Genomic DNA, 9613 nt, shown 5'->3' with positions numbered 1-9613 from the left:
AAAAAAAAAAGATGTTTCAATCAAATGTGTTTTTTTTTTTAATCAGTGGGATGAAATTGATTTGTAACAATATTGTGCCATCTGTTCTGTCTACATGTCACGAGCAACACATGTTCAATCGTGTTTCACTTACCTGGTGCTCTGCTTTTCAGTTGCCTTCTCCAAAGGATACTTTCAGGTATTCAGATCAGCAATCTGCTGTTATTATCCAGTTGTTTATTTTCAGTCGGTTTCTTCTTACTTGCAATAAATCCCTCCTGTACGCCTCTTAAGGAAAGGTTGCTACTGCCATGTCATGATTTCTGTCCATTCCATTCTGTCCAGCAACTCCGTAACATCCTTATTGTTCCATTGAAAGATTCATTTAACTGTCAAAATCTTCATTTTGATGAATGTCTTTATTAATATACCAACCTTTGTATGAAGACTTGACTAAGATTAATAAAGTGAAGCATTCCTACGGTCCGACACTGTCCAAATATCTCAATAAAGATGTGTTGTGCTGCACAGTCAAAAGATTTGAGCTTGTGATGACCATTGCTGTCTTGATACCTCTTACGCATTCTCACATTTACAGTATTTTTAATAATAGAAATCTGATATGGGTCAGTGTTTTCCAGATTTTGGTATTTTTAGGTGCAAATACTTGTACGGGGAAAATACAGGGAGTTTAGGAGGAGTCAATCAAGAATTTATTTACATTTTTCAATAAACAGAAATACAATTTTACATCATGTTGGGCCATTTTTATAAGAATAAAACCTAGACGTCTAAAGACAAAACTTGCTTAAGAAATCCACTAAGGACCGACCACAATCATTACAGATTACAGATCCGAGTTATTTGGTTAGTTCTGATGCTCACATTGATTTTACATTTGGCTTAGGGGCTGCGCCTAAGCCTTATAGTGATAGGAAAAAAACTCCTCTATTGTTCAGATGGAGCCTAGCCAGAGAGATCTGCCCACAGTGGATCTGGGCCCATTTCCTCTCATTAGCCGTTATTTATACCTCAGTCGTGATGGGAGAGACCTCGGGCCTCTCGCCGCGGCTGTCAGAAACCAGAGAGCACAGGAGAAGAGGGCTAAATATAGAAGGTACCAAACCCTTATTTCCGCTCTTGGAGAGTAGAGTAACTATTTTTGGGGAAATGACTGCTGAGCCTGAGAGTGTGTTTTCGCTCTCTGTTGGTGGCCGCTCGGGTCTCTCTGACCTTGTTTCCGGCCAGCTGGTGGATAAACGGTGTGTTTAAAATGTCCCTGTACACAATGGGAAGATCACACAGGAATAATACCTATTGTCACCCATTGTAGCAACTGCAGAAATATTGAATTGCACATTACAGCTCTCACACTTAAAACTGGCCGATGATGAAATATCATTGTCACCTATTATTCATTGTTAAGGACTTTGCTTCCTTGTCGTCCCTTTCTCACAGATTGTGCCGTTTTTCTTGAAAGATCACATGTGACTGCAGGAAGGGCCAGGTGCATTAGCATTGTGCAGAACACCTTCATTGAATGCCAAATATAGTGCACACACAGTGAAAGCAATCATAATGCATGCTCTGAAGCTAACTATTTAAGCAGAAAGAGCTGTTATGCACGGACGTGATACAGACTGGCTGGATGTTCTCTTTATGTGCCACTGAAGGCCTGAAGCATGAGCACAGCCTCTGCAGTAATCCCAGTTTGTCATTGTGCAACAATGTGAGAATCATAGAGAGCGGTGGGTGGGTGGGGGGGGGGGCTGGGAGGCTGGCTCACTGGCTCACTGACCATGTGCTTCAATGTGGAAATCTGCATTGGCAGTTACAGTGTCAGTGTGTTGGAATGTGCTGATGAGGGGGAGAGGAAGGGGAGGGGCAGAGGACCTGAGGGTGAGGGTGGAGGGTGTGGGCTGACTGCAGTGGCACCTCTGATCCTCTGGTAGGCTCAGCTGTGTATAGAATTACACAAAGCAGACATCTGAGCCTTTGCAGCCAACACACCCATACATTCTCAGTGTCACTTCGCATTTATATTCTCCGGTACTAGAACTTAACATGCCACTTAACACCTCTGCAGCCTCCTCCCCAGGTCAGCCCTTATCACCCACGACCTGGCATTTTGCAGCAGATTGGTCTTTTGGTTGAGAACGGCCTAGCTCCCTCCTTGGTGAAGGGAATGGTGGACATTTTCTGGCATTTCTACCGCTCTAGTGTGTCAGCAAGAAACAAAAGCACCTTATCATGGTGCCAGCTGTACCGTCCTTGAGCCTTGTTTTGCACCCTGACAGTATGTGGGCCAGTGTTCCCTTTTCACCACAGAGCTTGCAGTTATGGTCCACTCTCGGCCCCTATATGTGCAGATGTGATGGCGAAGGAAGGGTGTCATGTACGAATCGCAAGAGGAAAGAAATACGGAAGGGGTTCAGTCTCCACAGGTCTGTCTTGGTGATCTTGAACTTAGTGAATCTGTATAATACAACTCTATATGGGTGGCAGTAGCTCAGTTCGTAGGCTGTTGAGTTGGGAACCGGAGGGTTGCTGGTTCAAGTTTCTGTACGGACCAAAGTATGTCGTACTTGGGTAGCTGGAAAGATGCCACTCACCTCCTGGGTGCTGCGAGGTGCTCTTGAGCAAGGCACTGTACCCCCCAAACCGCTCAGGGCGCTGGTCCAGCACCGAAAGCCCACTCACTCTGACCTCTCTCCATTTGTGCATGAATAGGTCCTGATCATGTGTGTGTCTGTGTATTTCAGGCCTGTGTGTAGTGATTACTAACAAAACAGAGAGTAAATTGTAATTTCCCCACTGGGGATCAATACACAGTACAAATTGTTATTAAATTACATGCATCACCACACTGACTTAGGTTACACAATATGTTCCCCAGGCTGCACTATATATAAAACAATTCAAAGTAAACTATAACTTGTCAGGCGGAAATCTGCTCTATTTTTAGAAACACGTAGATAGTGCTGCACCTGAACTTTAACCCACAATGCAGCACAGCCAGTATGAATGACAGTATGCAAACCAGGGAATCTTTTTTGGACTTTACCAAAGGTCAAAGTGGCATGTTAACACTTACATCAGCTCCTTAAATAACCTTTTCCCTTCTATCCCAACAATGCCTAATGACATCGTCAGTGACACACCCTGTAGACACACGCATGCCTCACAACCATTCACACAGTGCCAACATGCAACCACAGAGCTGTGCAAAGAGCATCTTTACATCATCTTATAATGTATTAGTGTTTATATGACCTATTGTGCGTACTGTATTCTTTGCCATGCAAATTAAAGTTACCAATAACAAGGTCAATTCCAAAACTAATTGGCGTTTCTGCAATGATGTACGGTTGGCATTATTTGCGTGTCTTAATTGTTTTGTAATTTTTTTGAGGTCTTTTATGACTTTAATGAGGTCAACATGCAGGCCTGTGACCTCACACACAATATAAGTCTACCCAGTGCAGCTTGTTATGTTTAATAGTAGTTATGGAAGGAAAATAGACGGTTTTAGAGTGATTTAGATAAGATGATTTAGTCAGATTTAGTTTGGAAAAGCAAACTACATTAAATGAGGACAAGGGCACAGTAGAAAACATTTCATTTAACGATATTAAATATTGTCACATGATCTCTCTCACACGGACAGCTGAACTGGGTGTTGCAACTCAAGGACAGCCTCTGACATTCCCTCTTCTCGTGATCATGACTCTGCACTTTCAAGAGGGGATTGCCTGCCTTACATCAGCCCAGTGACATCACCATCATTTAATTACAGAGATCACCTGTGTGTGCGTGTGTGTGTGTGTGCGCGCGCAAAGGAGGCGGGGGAGTGAAGCAGTTGAGAACAGCTTGCATGCCAATGCCTCCCTTATGAAATAGTCATGTGCAATGCAGTAAGCTACACCACATTTTCTGGTCCCAAGGAGAGAGGCAGCCAGCTACACAAATAGCATGAAATCACCTGATGTTACCCTAATGTCCTATTGACACACATGCAACTGTTCTGTTATGAATATTTAGTGTAATAAAATACATGAAAGTGTGGTATTGTGTGTCCAAGTTCCTTCCTCTTAACTGTGCAGCATGTGTGCAGAAGTCACATGCTCTTTTCTAGGAAGTCAGCTGGTGAGAATGCAAACTAAACTGTTCAATAAATCACTGGGAATCGGTGAAAAGGGGAACCTGCGTGGATGAATGAACAGGGTCCTGCTGACCGAGGCAGAAGCCTGTGCAGAGAGAGCGCTGAGGATTATTGTTCTCTTCAGCTGAGAGATGGCACTGAGGCCACAGAGGCCAACATGACCCCTGTGATCTGCACGTGACTCCTCTTTAAAACTGCAATGGCTAAAGGTCAGAATTCAGCTCGGCTTTGCTAACATTTCCAGAAATGGAAGAAAAGAGAACACATGCAGTTTTGGCTTCCAAAAAAAACACTTTTTATTGACAGCAATACATATGTATTCAGATTTTTTGCAAATATTTAAGGTAAAAAAACGGAACATAAATACACTTAAATATCATTAGAAATAACTTAAATTGTAACAAAATTATTTTACATGTGGCAGAAAACCAGCTGGCATAGGAAACACTAAATACACAGAATGTCTGCACTGGATGTGTAGCCCTTCCCTTTTTAAATTAGGACAATAGCAACGTCAACATTAACAATTTTGAATCAAATAAGTGAAATTGCAAAAGGTCCAGTGTTTCAACAAGTGCTTTGTTTCTGCAGAGAGAGGCCGAAGGCCTTGGTCCACTCGACAGCTCCAATTTCTGGTTTCTCCCCACTTCTCTGACTCGTCACAGAGGCTTTACCAAACACACATGATATAATCCTTCTATATAGTGTCCGACATCACATGCTTTTTTTTTTTTAATTCCCACCACATGACGATACAAGTGCCTCGCCATCTCATCTCTCCGTTGCCAAGGCTGACAGACGCAACTCCAAACAGTCCTGTCCAAAGTGGGAATCCTTCCCCCAGCTCTTTTTTTGTCTTCTTTTAAATACATCCCATGTAGACAGCGGGGTCTTTTTGTTTTTCTCTCCAAAATGTTCTTTCCCCATCAGCAGTACTTTTGGAATTTGATCTGTGGGTGGTAATGTGTCCATCAGGGTTCACACCACTCTTAATGTGCAGATACGAGTCCTTTCACAGGTTTTAGCAGCTAAAAGTTCATCGCTCGGGCAGGTTGATGATGGGTACCCACTGGTCCATACAGCGGCTCTCTCTGCAGAATCGGTTCACTTTGCTCAAAGCAGGGTCCTTCCATGATGTAGAGTGTGGGCTCTGAAAATTTGAATGAAAAGAGAATTCATGATTTGAATGCATATAGTTCAATTTACATAGTTACAGATTACAGAAAGTTAAAGATAGTCCCTGTTTGTGTGCAGATACAAGTTGTTTCCTTCTGCTGAAATTCCAAGGAAGTCATATAAGGGAGGAGTCAAATATTTGCTTATCTAATGCACAAGAACAAGTACTGACATCTTCTGCATGGGGTCAACACAATATCACAACATTACAAGGTTCATGCAGGCATTAAAGACGTAGATTGATGAGAAAAGATACTTACAGTGACCAGGACACAGTGGAGGTCCATAGGTTCGCCCCCACTCTGTTTTCCTCCTCCCTCCAGTATTTCTGCCAGGCGCCGGGTGTTGTTGACTCTCAGGATGTTGATGTCATTCTCACAGCAGAAAGCCTGAATTAGGGTAAAGTGGATCTGCAGTGCCACATCTTTCACATCTTCATCATCAGTGGCGAGGATGCACAAAACCACATTATCAGGGTCCCTGAAGAGAAGGAAATGAAAATAGATGCTCTTAGTCCATTTACTGTATATTTTAATAAAAAAGCTTTTTTCAGGATAGTTTCAATAACAATGTTGCCAAAGTTAGATGTAGTGCAGTACATTTCCTGCTAGGCATAAGTCAATCAACGTGTACTTAAGAGTTTTTTTCAGTATACCAGATGTCTGACAACTGTCACTAGAACAATAACTTAGTGTGAGCCGATATAACCTTGTACTTACACATTGAGTGATTTGGCAGCCTCGTAGACTCCGACTGTAATGCAGCCCTGTGGTAATGCAGAGGTGAGGACTTCTTCCAAAGCTTTCGCCACCGAATCCATTCTGAAACACAGAGACAAATAACTTAATTTTAACGTATTTACAACTGTACCAACAACCACATCAAAAAAACTTGACACCGTTCCCCTTTTTTGGCTAACGTTAGCCGGACTGCTAGCTAACCACCAGGCGTCGTCTCAAACACAACTGACAGATGTGCACAAGTTAGTTTCGCCACGTAAAAAGTTAAGCGTTATCAAATTTAAAGTTCATATAGTTTTGACAGCTGTGGGTAAGTAAACCGGCATATTAAAGACTCAACATGCCATGTATCCTGCTATTTTTTGTTCACCTTTAACCAGTATGCAGCGTTGTGTTAGCTGGTTATCGAAGACTGTCTCGCGACATAGTCTTAACAGAAAAACAGTTAACCTAACTTAGCTAGCTAGCTAGCTAGATGGTGGTTCACACATTTCTTCAAGCCTTGGTCACTAAAATGACACAAAATAAACTACAGACACTCATTTCATAAAGATTTTGTCAGGGTAACCCATCGGATGAGATATCCATGCTGTCATTGTGTTACTTATGGATGAAACTATTCTGAAAATAAAATATTCCACTTTTTGTTGGACCTCGTCGAACCCCCTCAAGGGCCCCTGGGGGTCCCCGTACCCCACATTGGGAGCCACTAAGCTACCCAATCAAAGAGGCTTCTGTGTTTTTTGTAGCCGTGGTCAGCCCTAACCGGTGCCGTGAGTAAGTAACGTTAACGTTACAACAACCCATTGTGCATATATCTGTTTAATGCATGCCATGTTGCTGCACACAAACAACTGTATGGTGGCGATAATCAGCGTAACTTTAGCAGGTCGACGCCGGTAAATAACGTTAACGTTATGCATCGACTAGAATTCCTGGAATTAGTCAAAATCCTAAAATATTTACCTTTCTTGAGAGTAATCCCCACTTAGTTCCTCAAATGTCATGTTGTACATAAAATCCTAATCCACTTTAGAGCAAAGAGTGTCGTACTGGCGAGTTATCCTGGTATCTTCTCGACGAAACGCACACACTTTATCTGTGGTCCGCTGTGCTGCAACTGAGAGATAAATCTGGCAGCTTCACATTAAAACTGTCCGGGACAATGCTAGTCAAGCGAATATTTGCATGGCTGTGATCATTGGTCGTATGCTAATTCTCCGAGTGTGCTCTCAAGTGGGATTGGACAGACACACAGCAACAGGCGTGCCTGTCTCCAACCGGGTTCACTGCAGCCGCCTGCTGTCCTTTAACATTTAAGACTAACAAAAAAAATAAAAATAATGATAAAAATAAAAATAAAAAATCGATTCAGTAGACTTAGTACAAAAACTCTCTAGTTCTGTTATAATAACTTCTGCACAGCTGAAACGTTAGTTTTACTGGCGAACATCTAACATCCCCAACCGTTGCACACATACACTACAATGATGATTTCTGGCCATATAAGAACAACCTGAACATTAACAGGAATCTACATTTGAAATATTTGCTCAAAGTAAATCCATCTCTGTTTACACAGATGCGGAACTCACCCTCTCTGCCGGACAGGGACAGACAGAGACGGGTTAGAACAACTAGTACAAAGGATCTTTGGGACAGGTTTCAGGACAACTGCATGGCAACGAGACGCTTCTGAAGAAACACTGCCCTCTGATTGGTCCGCTGTGAGGCGTGCGAAAACCCACCGAAACCCCGCGCGAGATCCAAAGGACTGGCGCGAGAAAGACAAGAGTATGGAGCCAACTTCGACCAAACTGTTATGATACACCTGACCTGAATTATTCCTTCCTGCCTGGCACTGTTTAAAACCAGGTCAGTAGGATTTATTTCCTCTACGTTATTGATTTAATCTGTTCAATTCAATTCAATTTTATTTATAGTATCAATTCATAACAACAGGGCTGCCAACTCTCACGCATTGGCCGTGAGACACACGCATTTGACTGGTTCACCACGGCGCACACGCACACTCCCGATTTCTCACGCTGAAGTGTCACCCGGTCTCAATTTCTGAAAGATGAGTTATCTATAGATCTACCGTTGTGCCACTGCCATCGTGATTGACTAGTTGTGTTTTCAGAGACTGTGAGGGGTTCAAGAGCGCTCCCTGTCTGTGGAAGTTTCGAATTGTCGCAAACTGAGAACATTTTTTTTACGATCCATCCCAGGTGCATTTCCCCGGCTCCAGGTATGAGCTCTGAGTATCACAGACCCGACCGTCGCTTCGTGACCACTCTCTCTGTAAAAATAGAGGTGAGCAGCGCGGCTGGTGGACTCGCTCTGCTGTGGGCAGTGAGGCGTTGCATCCGTGCAGACCTCCGATGAAGAGAGCGTACAGCCTCCTCTAAACTTTGTCAGAGACCAGAGACCCAAATGGGCCTCTGTGTCTGTGCGACGGTCTGAATGAGATCCACCATATCAGCGGAGCAATAACATGCACAGCAGACTAGATTACAACTCTCCAAATGTCGGACAACAGAGATGGAGGAGTTATATTTTGAATGTGCACAAAGTTGTAAACATGAGCAAAAATCTGATGAAACACATCTGAGCTATACTATACTATACAGTATATACTATACTATATATACTATATATACTGCAACGTTGGGCCACTATTGTGCTTCTCTAACCTCGGTGCATCTAATGTAACTGAAATAATTAATTTTATTTTATAAAATGAACAAATAGTCTTTATTTTCCCAAAAAGTAAATACAGTAAGTGGGCACAGAGCATAAGGGCCAAACATACTGAGCCTTGGCACAAAGGTTAAAGGATAAGATACTATGTAACTATGGTTCTTATTCTTTAGAATTTCAGTGGTCTTAGTTGATCCCTCAAATTAATTTAACTTTGGGTCCCTGTTCCCTACACCAGAAACCCCTGGACCTGTTCCCCCACAGACCCAAATCTTCTCAGCTGTTGCTGACATATGCTACTGTCTCTTCATGTGGTTCATTATGTTTGGCACATTGTCTGGGTCAGGTCTTATATCATAAGAAGTTAATATTGTAAATAATGTAAATGCTAAATGCCGTCTGTTGATACTACAACAACACAAAGGTTCTTAACCCTACAGTTTTGCACATATCATGTAAGACTTGATTTCTGCATTTTCTTGCAAAAAACTCTCCAGAAAGTGCCATTTAATGGTTTATTTTAAAAAAAAAAAAATTCTGGGGGGGCATACCCCCATCCCCCCCCACATATAACAAATCCCAATTTAAACCCTGAAGGATAAAGACCCAAAGAAATTGCTTTGTACGCGGCAAAATATGGGTTGGCCCCCCCAAATCTCACTCCAAGGTTTTGGGAAAAGTTGGCAGCCCTGTCAACATTCAAAAATGAGCAAACTACATGTAGGCTAGGCTTTGGCAAAATTGTTTCTTTAACAGTTTTTTAACGTTTTTCAATCAATTGCAACAAATGTGGTCACGAATTTACCCGTGACTCCATTTGGAAAATTATTCGCGATATCGTAATTTTGACCCT

The 9613-nt window shown here is 42.5% G+C and overlaps 1 protein-coding gene across 2 annotated transcripts; it reads right to left on the bottom strand.

Moving 5' to 3' along the window:
* Positions 1-4863: 4863 nt before the first annotated feature.
* Positions 4864-7236, bottom strand: gadd45aa (growth arrest and DNA-damage-inducible, alpha, a). 2 transcript variants are annotated; one of them, XM_032531319.1, is made up of 4 exons: positions 7024-7236; positions 6037-6138; positions 5578-5797; positions 4864-5291 (listed from the first exon to the last, which is right to left on the bottom strand). In XM_032531319.1, the coding sequence occupies exons 1-4, from the start codon at positions 7071-7073 to the stop codon at positions 5178-5180; spliced, it is 486 nt and encodes a 161-aa protein (XP_032387210.1). In that variant the 5' UTR covers positions 7074-7236; the 3' UTR covers positions 4864-5177. The 2 variants fall into 2 exon arrangements, with proteins under 2 accessions (XP_032387210.1, XP_032387211.1); XM_032531320.1 differs by lacking the exon at positions 7024-7236 and adding an exon at positions 6428-6449.
* Positions 7237-9613: the final 2377 nt, after the last annotated feature.

This window comes from Etheostoma spectabile, chromosome 12 (genome assembly GCF_008692095.1).
Source record: "Etheostoma spectabile isolate EspeVRDwgs_2016 chromosome 12, UIUC_Espe_1.0, whole genome shotgun sequence".
NCBI lineage: Eukaryota > Metazoa > Chordata > Actinopteri > Perciformes > Percidae > Etheostoma > Etheostoma spectabile.
The sequence above is the reverse complement of the archived record's forward strand: the minus strand, read 5'-3'. Positions and strand labels throughout refer to the sequence as shown.

Bases quoted from the DNA above. Each gene is read 5' to 3' on its own strand.
- gadd45aa (XM_032531319.1), bottom strand. From the start codon at position 7,073: ATGTACAACATGACATTTGAGGAACTAAGTGGGGATTACTCTCAAGAA. The intron at 6,139-7,023 runs GTAAATATTTTA...TCTGTGTTTCAG, and splicing joins GGGGATTACTCTCAAGAAAG to AATGGATTCGGTGGCGAAAG. The intron at 5,292-5,577 runs GTAAGTATCTTT...TCAAATTTTCAG, and splicing joins TCCACTGTGTCCTGGTCACT to AGCCCACACTCTACATCATG.